General features: G+C 53.0%; 1 protein-coding gene across 2 annotated transcripts in view; it reads right to left on the bottom strand.

Annotated features, from left to right (window-relative positions):
- Window positions 1-13,592, bottom strand: part of TDP1 (tyrosyl-DNA phosphodiesterase 1) — a 63,806-nt gene that overhangs the window by 39,117 nt on the left and 11,097 nt on the right. For both annotated transcript variants that reach the window (XM_045823917.1, XM_045823916.1), the window contains 5 exons: window positions 11,551-11,647; window positions 8,981-9,015; window positions 4,637-4,729; window positions 671-838; window positions 158-236 (listed from right to left, as the gene is read on the bottom strand). In XM_045823917.1, coding sequence (XP_045679873.1) covers window positions 158-236; window positions 671-838; window positions 4,637-4,729; window positions 8,981-9,015; window positions 11,551-11,647 — 472 coding nt within the window. The remainder of the gene's footprint in view (window positions 1-157; window positions 237-670; window positions 839-4,636; window positions 4,730-8,980; window positions 9,016-11,550; window positions 11,648-13,592) is intronic.

Below are 13,592 nucleotides of genomic sequence, written 5' to 3'. Positions count from 1 at the left end.
GGGGAGAGTGGTCTGGGGCCACACGTTAAATACACAAACACTAACGAAAACCGATGAGCAAAAAAGTTTTAAGTGAATTTACGGTTTTTGTGTTGGGTCGCCGGTTGGACGCCCCTGCAAATGTTTAAACATGTTCAACGAGTAAAAATTCTGCCACCTTCCTAAGCCGAAAGTGCCCCCAGTCGTCCTTCTGGCCTCCTTGGAAGCGTCCTGGGGTTGATCCCACGAGGTAAACACTGCAAAGACACAACATGTAAGTTACAGAGCGTTAGCGATGTGACTCATGGACCGTCCCCCAGATGAAAACTCATGTAATCCCGAGGTGTTTTAAGAGCCAGCTCATTTTCTTGGGATGCTTCCTCAGAGTAGTAAGTGATACTTCAACTCCTCTTCAAGCACACCGACTGCTGGTGTAAGGTGCCAGGCGAAGGACCCATTCACTCGAAGATTCCTCCGGTAGGAGGCAGAGGACCGGTGCGAGGATGTCCGGGCCTCCACTTTGGCGGCCGAGAACCAGGGGGTATACCGTGACCGCCTTTTGCTTTCATCGCGTCGTGTAAGGGTAGCCACGTGTCACTCAGCCTCTGCCGAGACCCCTGCACCCCAGACCCATGAGGCTCTCAGGCATCGCCTACGGTGAGCACCCCCCAACGTCGAGGATGACACGTACTTGGTCTCAGAGAGGTCATGGTCCTGGATGATGTCTATCCACTCCTGGAGAGGGGCAGCGTTATAAGCCGTCAAGTAGCTGATAAGATCAGCTTTGAAGTGTGTAGCCGATTCTCCAGACGTGTGGGTTCCGTGGGCAATTCGTGGGTACAAAGGGCTCAACCATATTCTGGAACGGGAGAAAACGACTATTAACAGGCCGGCCTGCACCCACCTGGTCACAGCGCCCTCTCTGCACGGAGTCTGCGCTCACCCCACGGAAGAGGTGAATCCCCACTACTACCTCCGCCCGAGAGGCAAAGTGATCCTTACGGAACATGAATCTGATCACAGCACTCAGATGGCTTCCATCGTGTTCAGAATTAGTTTTGAACACCTCACTGTGAACTCAGACCCAGGAAGGTCGGGCCTCTGCCCACCTGTCCCCATCCAACCCCTCCACGCTCCGTCTCACCCATTCACCACCACGCTTCCCTCCTCCTCCTCCTTTCCCTGCCGGCCATGCTGCTTCCTAACGTGCTGACAACAGCTAATCGTTCTACTCTCAGTTGTAGCAAATCCACACCCCCTGCTGTAAGCCCAGCAAGTTCTGGCCTTGACTACATCCGTGTAGCTCTTTAGCCAAGCAGAAAAGAATAAAAGTTACTATGAGAGAAATGTACGTTGTGCAAACCTATTTTCAATAAACAAGCTCGTCATTTCCACGATGTATATGCTAGAGCAGTTTGCGGTATTCTCACCTCCTATACTTTGCTGGGGTCTGGATTGAGGATATACTGCATTTAGTGATGTTAGATGAACACAAACCTCAGTCTTTCAGATAACACAGGAAACAAAATATTAAAGACATCTTTCATTCTATCAATTCTTTTTCCCAAAAGGAAAACAATGCACTTTGCCAGAACTTCTACGTTATACCCACACAGGGAAAACAACCCCATCCAAACCCAGTCCTTCTACAGACTGCTCTGTGGTGGATTGCGTGTGAGTACACTTCCAATCTCTCGTGCTCAGTTTCTCCAAGTGCAAAATCGGGCTACCACCCCTGCTTCACAGGGGCGCACACGAGGTAATGATCGGTGTCCAGATTCAGGAAGCAGTGGGAGCGTATTAGCTGTTACCGCCCCTTCCCTCCTGGGGCTCCTTCTCTCCTCCCCCAACAAGTTCTACCCACTGAGCCGAGGCAGAAGCTGCCGAATTCTGCTTTCCACCTCGCAGCCCTCACAGGAGACCCACAAGATGAGGCCACTAGGGCAGGAAGCTCCCGCAGCCACAAGGATCCTGGCTCTGCCTCTTCCAGTGTTGGGACGTGTCTCTTGCAGCAGGTTGGACCGTCACACTTTCCATTCCCACCCGGAGGAGACCCGCCACCCAGGCAGCAGCACAGCCTGACCCAGACTGGAGCCCAGGCTCTGAACCCGGACCCACTCCCCACGGGCCGTGCCACTGAGGCAAAATCCGCAACCTCTCTGAGCCTCTGCCCGTGCGGACAAGGACCACGTTGGGCTGGATGTGTAAGTGAGGTCTCCCCTCACAATTGCGACTGAGAGCCCACGGTCTGAGGGGGGCTCCCCTGGAGCAGGTGCACCTGCAGACAGGAGTGGCTCTGGCTGAGGAACAGGGCAGACGGCAACTCCCTGCACCGGGATGCTGAGGTGTGAGGCATTTTGACACGCCACAAGATAAGATGAGAAAATGGCCACGGGCCAAATAATTTTAAAAGTGAGCAATTCCAAGGTGGACCAAGCAGCAGCTGAAAAAGACGGCTGGACCACCTGCACGGCAGAGGAGGATGAGCAGCGCCATGGAAGACCAGTTATGAAGATCCCCCGAAACAACGGCCTTTAAATGTTTTTGGAAAGTGACAACCCACGGCCCTGGCCGGGCTGCTCAGCTGCCTGGAGAGTTGTCCCGTACACCAAGGGTTACGGGTTCGATCCCCGGTCCGGGCACGTATGGGATGCAATGTTTCTCTCTCTCCCCCACTTCCTCTAACATCAATAAAAACATAGCCTGGGGTGAGGATTAAAGAAAAAAGTGACGACCACAACATGAAACCGCAAAGTGTCAGAGCGCAGAACGCAGACTAGCCAGGAGATGACAGCGCACCAGTCCAGTGCAGAGAGAGGTTGCGGGGAGATTCCCCACCCTGGGCACGCTCTGAGTTTTAAACCACCCGAAGCTACTACCTCCTAGTCATGACTTTTTTTTGAGAAAGTTAATTTCTTTTCAAATAAAGGGGGGAAAGTAACACCCCAGCCCTCACCCTAGGTTGCTCCCCCCGTGAGGGCCGCCCCCAAGAGGCCTGAGGAAGCAGGCTGCCTGCGAACCCGGGCTCTGGCAGCTCGGGCTCTGGCAGCGGGGGCGGGAGCCGTGGGAGTCCTGGAGCCACTAAGATGGAGGGATCACAACTCGATCAGTTCATTTGTGACATCAATGACTATTTCCCCAAGAAAAGCTGTATTCATCTCACCTCTTTTTTTTTCTGATGGAGCCACATATAAGTCACGAGCCCCCAAACCCAACTTGGCGGCTTAGAAGCCCCCGAAGCAGCAAAGGTGTAGCTAACCCGAAACTCGGTGGGTCAGGAGGTCCTGCGGCTGAGGCTCCTGGAGACAGAGTGACGGTCCCCTTGACCCTGAACCAGTCGGAATCACACTGCATTTCGAGATGCGTATTGTAAGTGGGACACTCAAACGAGAATGTGTTCAAAGAAGAACTAACAGGAAGTGGGGGGTGGGGGAGGGGAGTGCAGAGAGGGACCGGGAGAAGTCAGGCTCAGGGAAGAGACCATCTTTCAAACTGGACAAACCATCTGGAGGGGGAGAGGTAGCTCTGTTTCTCCACGCACTTTTAGGTCAGAGCAGGCCCAGCGGATAGAGGCCGGAAGGCTCTGTATTGTAGCCCAACCCGCGGTGGGAGTGGACTCAGGCAGCTAATACTTTCCATGTTAGGGGTTCTAGCAGAGCTGGGCGAGGGGGCAATGATATGGGGCAAAGTTGGTGCGGGGGAGAGGGGGAAGACGACAGTGGAGAAACCCTGAACCCTAAAAGGCTCCTGGAGGAATGTCTGAGTTCTCTCTAACACGGAAGCTATTAACCAGCACTTAGCCATCTTTAACAGGGGGCAGAGACGTACCAAACAGCTTAAAAGAAGGAAAAGTAAGTTAAAGCTCCTCACAAGGAAGGGCTTACCAGGAGGGAGAACAATGTTACAACCTGATCTGGGAAAGTCCCTAAAAATAAACCCAAACCCCTCCTGAAAAAAGAGAGAAAAAACTAGACCCAACACACGCGCACCAAGGACACAGGGTTAGCAATGCAAGCCAGGCCAGAGCCACCTTCCTGTCAGTCCCGAGACTCGCAGCCCACTGAGTGTGTCAAAGGCCCTGAAAAGACACCGGTGCTGGCTGGTTGTGTGGGAAACCGCACTGGTCAGGGGTGAGGGGACTCTCAGCACGCAGCCACCCCCCAGGCTTTCCTGTGATGCCCACCGGGAAGTGCAAGCGCAGGCGCGAGTGGGCGCAGGGGCGCGTGGGGACCAGAAGGCCCTCTGGCGGGTCTTGCTGGGACCGGGACAAGTTCAGACCTTCCCCCCGGCGTCCTCTCTCCTGCCTCAGGCCCTAGGATGCACTTGGCTGTGAAATGTGTAGAATCCCATTTTGTAAAAACAATGAAGAATACCCATTGAGTGCAGACAGTTATCCATGTTTCCGGGTGGACCAGAGGCAGCTGTGGATGATTAGGCACCAACCTGTTAACACTGGTCACCTCAAGAGACAGAAACTGGGGGGAAATACGAAAAGAATGCTATCATTTTTTCCTGCACGTGTATGTCTTCTGTGCCACACGAGTGGGTTTTATACAATTAAAAAAACCAGAACAACGAGGAGACCAGAGCGAGTGTCCTGGCCCCTGACCCGCCCCAGCACGCCCCGCCCCGCCGAGGGCGAACGGAGGCCACGCACCCCTGCGTCTTCTGGTGCCAGTCCGCGCGGATGAGGTTGGCGGTGTGGACGACGACCCGGAGGCCTTCTTCGTACAGTAGGAGCATCATTTTCCTGTAAAACCGGAGCAGGCGTCAGAAAGCGTTAACATACAGCACTTCCAAAAAATGCAATGCCTTCCTAATGCCAATGTGATAGCGAGAGGAATCCCTCAAACTCCCTTATTATCCAATCTTTCAACGTTTATAATCATCCTTTCTTCCACACGCTGTCAGAGCCGGCTCAGCTGCTCCGGAGAAAACCAACCACCCTCCGAAATGCTCCGAGTGTGCCCCGCCCACGCGGCCAGGCCTGGCGCTCAGGCCCTCCCCCTCCAGGCTGGCCCCCCACCGTCTGCCTATCCAGCACCATCTGTTGCTGTGGGGACAACAGGAACCTTCCTGTCGGGTGTTCTCCAAAGCACGGTCACAACCTCTCACTGTGTCATTCATTGCCAGCATTATAAAAAAGTCGCCCCAGAATAAACGATACACGCGAGCGCCCTGCACCCGTTTCAGTTCGGCACTGGTCCACGACCTCCGCGTGGCCGGACAGGCACGGACGTGTGTGGAAGACTGAAATGCACAGTTACTTCTCACCGGGGGCTGCAGTTGCACCCTGCACAGATTCCACACTCGTCCCCAGCATGCTTGCACTTGAGGTCTGTCTTCCTTTTCCTTCCCCAGTGACTTTTCTTCTTTCTCCATCAGTCCCAGGTGAGTCCTCTCTTCCCTGCGGGGACTTCCCGGGCTTCCAGCCACCAGACGCCATTCAATGGCAGCGAGAGGGGAACAGCACACCCACGGGGGCTTTCGTCTGAAGCATGGGCACCTCAGCTCCGGCCTCCGTCCGGCAGCCGCCGAAGGACGCTACGTCATTCTGCGGCTGAACCCTGAAGGCTCCACCCGCCTCCCCCGCCTTTCACTTCCCCGCGTGGCTGTGAGAATGGAATGCAACTGCACTCTGCGGGAGGTACAGCGCCCTCTCCGGTCCACTCCACCAGTCCTCCAACGCCTTGCTTTCTCCTGTCACGTCCTGTTGGGCGATTTTCGGCTTCCTGGTTGCTTTCTACTTATTTCAGGAATCTGAGCTCTCTGTCCAACCAGAGATTCTCTCCTCAAGGCCAACATGCTACTTAAAATTAACTGACAGAGGCCAGTTCACACGTGATTCTCTCAGATCAGCACCACAGACAGCGTTGGGTTTGGCATAAAAAGATGCGGACAGGGATGTGCGGACAGGGAACGGGACTCCGCTCTGGCCAAGACGGGGATCTGAGCCGCGCTGGCGAGCAGCAAATAACTCGAGGCTGGAGAAATGACAGCCGTTGAGCCTCTTTCCACCCGCGACATGTGTGCCCTGGAATCTGGGCAAATTATGCACACAGTTACCAAATCAGCAGCTGATTATAATTAAAAATAAGCCAGTTAGTTATGAATTCATGATACGAGTTTTACAAATGTTTCCATTAAGGGAGACGCCAGTTACCAGGGGAACCCACTCACTGAATTCAGCGAGCCCCGTGCAGAATGGTGAACGAGCCGGGGGGAGTCGCCTGGATTCTTCAGAGACAGGATGGCTCAGGCCCGTCAGGTCCCAGTTGGAAGTGGGTAAGAAGGGGTGAGACTCGGGGTGCCCCCTTGAAGAACGCTGACCTGCACGACACCTACTGAGCTGCAGGGGCAGTGAGGGGACACCTGCCAAACCTGGAGCCACTCCCGAGAGGGGAGAAGAAAGCCCTGCCTACAGAGCCTTGCGTGCCGGGCGCCGTGCTAGAGCTTCTGCGGGATGCGGCCTTGCTGCGTGCCCACGGTGACCTGGAGCAGGCGCCACCCCCCACTCCGCTGCAGAACCCACGGCTGGGGGAGGCGCCGGTCACAGAACCAGCCAGAGGAAGAGCTTGCTTGCTTGGGTCGGACGTGCCGGGTGGTCCTCTCACTGCACGTGGCCTTGAGGGGATAGACAGGGGGTCACACGTGTCACCGCGCTAGGGTGGGAGTGGGCGAGGCGGGGATGATGTGACCCAGGGGAGACAGGGGACGGCGGGTGGGCGTGGAAAGCAGCGTGTCCCGCCCACCCTGTGGTCAGTCCCCGTGAGACAGGGACCGCGCACAGGGAGCTGCTTTGGCGTCCCTCCTTCCCGCCTACAATTCTCAGGGCCATTGAGCCAACCCTGCTCCTAGCTCTGGGGGAGCTGAAAAGCTTTGGCATTCTACAGCCTTGCCAGAGACAGCCCGGGGCTGCAGGACCTCTCGCCGAAGTATGGACAGAGCACATTCAACGTGCCTCACCGGACTCTGGGCTCCCGGAGGACGGGCCGCACCCGGCCACTTCCAGACGCTCTGCACAGAGCCCACGGCCAAGGCAGGCCTGCTCGAGTGAACAGGGTCTCCAGGCCACTTCCTGCGCCCTGTGGCTGCGCCACTCGGTCACGCTGGGAGGCGGTTTACAGCCGTCACCGTGAGCTGGAAGCGTTTCCTCCTTTTCTAAATCAGATGCTTGTCTTGCCTCTCTGGCTGAAAGCTACAAGAACAAAGTGTTTTGAGGCTTCAAAACACTTTATAACCCCTAGAGCTGTGTCTCAAGAATGTAATAGATATTTAATGAGTAATTCCTACAATATTTTAAAATAAGCAACAGAAAGTAATTTCAAGATACGAACTCTTTGGGTTTAACTTGAAAGGGTGTCTGCTGGGAGGCGGAGGAGGAATGAACTTGCAAAGTGTATGTGTGTTGGGGAGGGCGGGTGGACCAGGGGAAACAATGAGTCTGCTTTAGCAGTGAGCACACAGAAATTCCTGTCCGCAGCACCGGCCCAAGGAAAACTGATACTTGGAGCCTCTGGCCTATAAAATGAAGGACGTCGATTTTTTTTTGAATGGCCTTAAAAAAGGACAGCCCCTCTGGGCTCAGTCGAGCATTCCTGTGTTAGGTCCTGGCTAGGCCCGGCACGCTCACTCCCTCCTGGGTCAGAGCCACAAGTTCTGCTACTCTTTGCTAGCCTGTCAAATACAGGGTGACTGTGCCCATGAACTGCTGGCTGCTGGCACGGACCGCGTGGCCAGCACCCGAACCTGGCACTGGTGGTCTAGGAAAGATACCGAGCTGCCTTATTCACGGCGACTTTGTATCCTCCGATGGAAGTAACATCCTGTGGACTCAGTGCTACCCGAGGAATAATCGCTACTGGAGCTGGGTGCCTGAACTGGAGCTGGGTGCCTGAGTTCACGTTCAACGACCCTCAAAGCTTGTCCTCATTAGCCTGCAGCTCCCAATTGGGAATGGTTGGTAAATGCTGCAACGTCTACTCAACAGCACCTGCGACCAGACACCGCAGGGCTGGTGGGCATCTTTCACAAAACGGCTCGACTCTGTCCACTCTGGTTCCTCTTTTTAAAGCACACTGGCAAAACACAGTTTCAAGTGTGTAACAGGAAAGCTGAATGCACGCCTCCGTGTCACTGTAACAGGAGGAACACCGTGGTCTCGAACACTCCCACTGCCTCCTAGAGTCTCCTTCCTGCCCTGCAGACAGACAGACACCTGAAGGAACACGCCGCAAGCAGCCGGCTCCCCAGCTCCATGACTGGTCTCGAGAAAAGACGAGGCTTTGTCACACTCACGTCACACTTCCTTTCCGGAGAAGTGGGATTTATTAAAAAAAAAAAAAAATTGAAATGCGCTCACGTACATGTATGTGTATATCAGCAAACACAGCCGTATAAAACTAACCTAAAACAGGAGTCCAGTTGAGATTTGGGTACAATGTGTGAAATGGGAAGTAACAGAAAAGTTTTCCCTGTCTTTGTCTGGCGAGGTCTCAGAAAAGTATTCTACAGGAAATTTTTGAGATGTCTTGATCTAGAACAGGCATCAGCCTCTTGAAGTGACAAACTTTTTGTGAAACAATTTTTTTTTCCATCCCAGGAAGGAGCTGACCCTCAATGTCCTGTTCGATGCAACGCGGACTCGCATGGAAATCGCCAGGCTGTCTCTGAGGCGGCGGAGCCCGCAGGCCCGTGGCTAACACACACACAGACAGCCGCCCACAGCCGGGCCGCACACCACACACGGCCGCCGTTCTCCGGTAACGAACGCCCCGGGCAGAGAGCAGAAACCGCACCGGGGGTTCGGGCTTTCCTGCTGAAAGCCGGATCCCAGTCAAGGCCGCTAGAAAACAGCTCCACTTCCTCTAATTCCTCACTGACAGGGTTCCCCCAGCCCCTGCAAGTTCACCACACTGGAGTTCCTCTACGGGCCCCTTGTGAATAGCATGCATCGGTCCACTAAAACCACACCCTCTCCCATTTCATAAAAATTGCTTACGTGTGGTGTGTTCCAAATGCAATGTCCAACTTTGCCTAGGATGAAAAAGAAGTCAAGTCACTTATTGGGGGAAAAAAACCCTCAATAATATCTCTACCCTACTAGAAATTAAATTAGTAAAGTTTCAGTTCAACATTTTCTAACAGCTTTTACTGCCCTCTAGTGGACAAGCCCTTGATCAACAACACAGCTTTTTTAGTACTGTTGAGTGAGGCTCATTAAAAAAAAAATGACTTTTTAAAGTTACTCAGAATGATTCAATACTTTCTGCATTTTAATTATAGTAATTACAAGTTGAAATGCCTAATTTCTTTAGTTGTCAAAAACTAATAAAAACAAATGAGACTATGCAAAGTTTTAAAATAAGTTAGCTGGCTTACACAGAAATTAATAAACGCAGTTTTCAGGGTGTAGTCAAAAAACACTGAATGTAATAGCAGCAGAAAGACTTGTGTTATGATATTAAAACAGAAGTTTTCTTATATTAATAACATAGTAAGTGATGAAAATAAAGAACACATATTATTAAATCCGCGTTTGTGTTACAAAATAATACCTTCACATACAGAGGGGAGCGGGGTGGAGAAGCAAAACATCGTATCTAGCACCCCGTGTAGCAAGACCTTGGTTGAGCAGAATACACCCACGATGTGGGCTATCAAAGGGTTAAAACAGAAATGTCAAAACAACAGGTAGGAACGCACAAGTCCTAGCTTCACGACTTTGCGTGACTCGGGAAAAGTATTTAAATGTCTGTGCTTATTTGTTCTCCTTTTTTCAAACGACGGGGCTCATGGACAGGTGGCCTGGCCCACTGTACTCTGGCACTTGGTGCCTGGGGACAGTCCCAGGCCAGCGTGCATTCGTGCAGTTGGGCCACCAGAGACAGAGAGCAGGGAACCATATTTGATGACTCTAAAGCTATAAAATTAGCACGAAGACTGCCACTCTATAAATTGACATTTAGCTCAGAAAAAGCAGTGGTCAAGAGACTTGGCTTTCAAGTTCAGGTTTGTTATACATTATGTGGTTTTGGCAAGTCTGACCACAAAATCAAGGATAATAATAACTTCAACAGATAATATTTAATGGGTGCTTTCTGGGGCAAACGCACCAAATCCCTTGTACAACAGCTCTGTGAAGAAGGGTATTAGCAATCCACTTTAAAGATGAGGGAATTAAACTCGAAGATGGGCCCAGCAGGACACAGCTGGAACGTGACGGGCTGGGACAGAACCCAGGTAGCCCGAACCTTGACTACCAGCCCCAATCTCGGGTCTCTGCCCCGTATGTACAAAATAAGAGAAACTGTAGCATCCGCCGGCTCCTTGACTGACGTCAAAGCCAGGAATCCATCGTGCACACGAGACATAAGGAATTTCAGTAAGTCAGGATGCGGCCGACCCTCCTGTGCCTCCGATTAGACCTGGGGGCTCCTGAACAGCTCTTTGCAGGAGGTTTGGAAGGCAGCGGCTCGTCCCGCCCTCTAGTGGCGGGTCTGAAGCACGCCACAACGGCTCCTGATCTTTCAGGACAGGTAGTGCGTGAAAACCATTACTTCTATGGATTTAACCACTAGTTTTCAAGATTCCTGTGTTATTTTATTTTCTGACCACCACTCTTAGTCTGATGAGAGCTCTCCTCCTGCAGTTCGGCCTCTTCTGTTTTGGGAAGCAAAGCAAACAACGGGAGCTTAGGCAACTGCTAGGCAAAGGCGTGTCTGAGAAGAAGGTGAGCCGCAGACACTGGGGGAAGGAGTGGGTCCCAACTCTGACTGCCTAAAGCGCAGCGCTGAGACCCGGGGTTCGAGAGGCACGCGGACTAGATGCACCCAGAGGAGGCCCAGAGGCCCAGAGGGGGACCAGAGGCAGGGAATCCGTGGTGCCTCCGATACAACTGGAGGAAGTAAGCCACGTAAGGGAGATGTCGTCAAACACAAGAACCACGGGCGCATGCCAGGAGGAGAACGACGCTCCGAGGCTCCGGAGGGGAAAAATCAGGACGAGTGTGTAGAAGTCACAGGAGGAGGGCTGAGATTCAGTGTAAGTGTCAAGTTGGCTGGGCCATCGTGTCCTGGTGCTTGGTCATGTGCTGCAGTGAAGGTCGAGTTTAGATGAGAGTAAACTCTGAGGGGAATGGACTCTCCTCCCCATGGTAGGCGGGCCTCACCCCGCCCCCCCCACCCCCACCGGTGGAGGCCTCAGGAGCAGGCTGACCCCTTCGAGGAAGAGGACTCCAGCCCCCAGACTGCCCGTGGGCTCCAGCTGCCACACCCACTCTTCCCTGGGTTTCGGACTCGCCAGCGGCCCCTCTAAACCTCCCCCTTGCCCCTGCCCGAGGCTGTTTCCCTGAAGAGCGCTGACTGATGCAGGGACACGAGGGCAACGTGAAGGACAATCTTCCTACCCACAAGGGCTACCGCAGGCAACATTGGAGCCCAAGCTAGACAAATGTGTTGAGGGTGCTGGGGAGGGAACTCCTGAACTAGGCAGGCAGACGGATGAAATGTCTAAATTGCCTTCCCACTCGCAGACCAAGCCTGACCTCGGAGGGCAACAAGGTAAGCTTACCTGGCAGAGGGAAATGTTCTCATAAGGCTTTGCCTCAGCGTGCAGGTGAGCCTTCGCTTCTCGCTTCTCGCCATGCACCAGCAGGATCGGCTTCCTCCTGCAAAGGGGTCAGAGGCACATTTAAAATACGTCCTTCAGAACGCCGGACTCTCGCCTAGTGAGGGGAGGCGAGCTTCCTTCTCAGCCTACACCAGCTCTGGCCTTTGCGGTGCCCGAGAACAGGGCTGACGCAGAGCAGAGATCGGTTCACCCTCACTGACCACTCACCTTTACAGCGGGCCCCTGTGGCCAGATCCCGAAGCTCTGCTGCGACCCAGGGGGGCTGTGACTCAAGAAAGCCCCTGAGTAATGAATTACTTTCTTTTTTTTAAGGTTCTGTTTATTTATTTTTAGAGAGAGAGGAAGGGAGAAGGAGAGGGAGAGAAACACCAATGTGTGTTTGCCTCTCAGGTAGCCCCCACTGGGGACCTGGCCTGCAACCCAGGCATGTGCCCTGACTGGGAACCGAACCAGTGACCCTTTGGTTCAGAGCCTGCACTCAATCCAGTGAGCTACGCCAGCCAGGGCTGCATTATTTTCTTTGGTCCCAAAGGGCACATGGATCTGTGTTAATATGTTTAAAGTCAGATGGATTAAAAGATATAAAATTACTGTTGTGTAGCATGATGCTCTTTTCTTTCCCTTCTTTTGGACCCTTACTAGGTCTGCATTTACCAAGCTCCTACTGCGTGCTAGGCACTGCACTAGGCTCCCAGGATACATGAGTGAATAGGCTCACTTCCACAGCACGAGGCAGACTCATTAAAGGTGGTTGTATTTCAATGAAACAGAGCCCAAGGTATACTAAAAATGCTGTATTCTTGAATTAATGAAGGACAACATACAAATGCTCCTAAGGAACAGACCAGATTAAAAAGGCTTTTAAGGGAACCATGACCTTCTCCAGTTAATTCAAAACAAGATGGTCCTTAGAAATCAATATTCCTTCACAAGTGCTCCCAACAAAACAGAAGCTGGATCTTTCTCCAACAAGTAATCAAGCAAGACGGACAACTACAGCCACTTCTGCATCTACCAATCCCAGAGCTGAGCGGTCCCCAGCACACACTCGGGGGCCCCACGCGACAGAAAAGGTGACAGAAACGCACTTCCGGTACAAACGCCTGGTTGCTTACCTCCCACTCATGTGTTAGTCCAGGTAAAGTAAGAAACACGCCCTCCCGACTTTCTTCTATTTGACGACAAGGAAAACAGCCCAGAGCACAAGGCAGCAGAAGCTCAAGCACCTGTCCCCTAGCAACAATTGGTGTTATCAGGCCATTAGGGCGTTTTTTTAAAAGATGAAACATTACTGACAGAAGCTGAAGTCTGCATTAATTCCTCCAACTTTACTGGTTCCAAAAACTATCACAGAAAGGCCGTTGTGACGGTTCATTTTATGGGTCAACCTGACAGGGCCAGGGGGTGCCCAGACCAAACACCACCTCTGGGTGGCGTGACTGTGGGGGGTTTCCGGACGAGACGAGCATGTGAACGGGTGGGCTCAGCGGCAGGGGTGGCGTCATCTGGCCCACTGACAGCCCGAGTGGGGAGAGAAGCAGAGGCAGAATCTGTTCTCTCCCTGATCCAGCCGACTGCCCACAATAAATCTCTGTGTACAGGGTGGGCAAACGTAGGTTCAGTTGTTTGCATGGGAAACACAAGAGTTAATGACTAATGCCGTGAGAATAAACTGTGTCTCATGTGCTCACGAGTGTTAACCCGCCTTTGCCCCGCCCTGTGCATCTCCCACCGGTTCTGCTCTTCCGCAAAACCCTCCTGCAGGCGGCGTCCGACCGACAACAGGAGGCAGCACAGGCCTCTGTGACCTGAGTTTTCCTCTCTCTCCATTCTGGATGTCACCTGAACTTGGCTTTCAGGTTGTTCCTCCTGATTGTGCTCCTGGTGGCATTGCCAAGGTGCGTCCAGCAACGAGTGGGGGTGGGGCTGGCAGGACCCTCTGACCACAGCTGCCGAGAGCCGGGTACCAGAGCCACTGTGCC

Source organism: Phyllostomus hastatus, unplaced genomic scaffold (genome assembly GCF_019186645.2).
Source record: "Phyllostomus hastatus isolate PE091 unplaced genomic scaffold, TTU_PhHast_1.1 phas_scaffold_501, whole genome shotgun sequence".
Lineage (NCBI taxonomy): Eukaryota > Metazoa > Chordata > Mammalia > Chiroptera > Phyllostomidae > Phyllostomus > Phyllostomus hastatus.
This window is presented reverse-complemented; position numbering and strand designations above follow the sequence as displayed.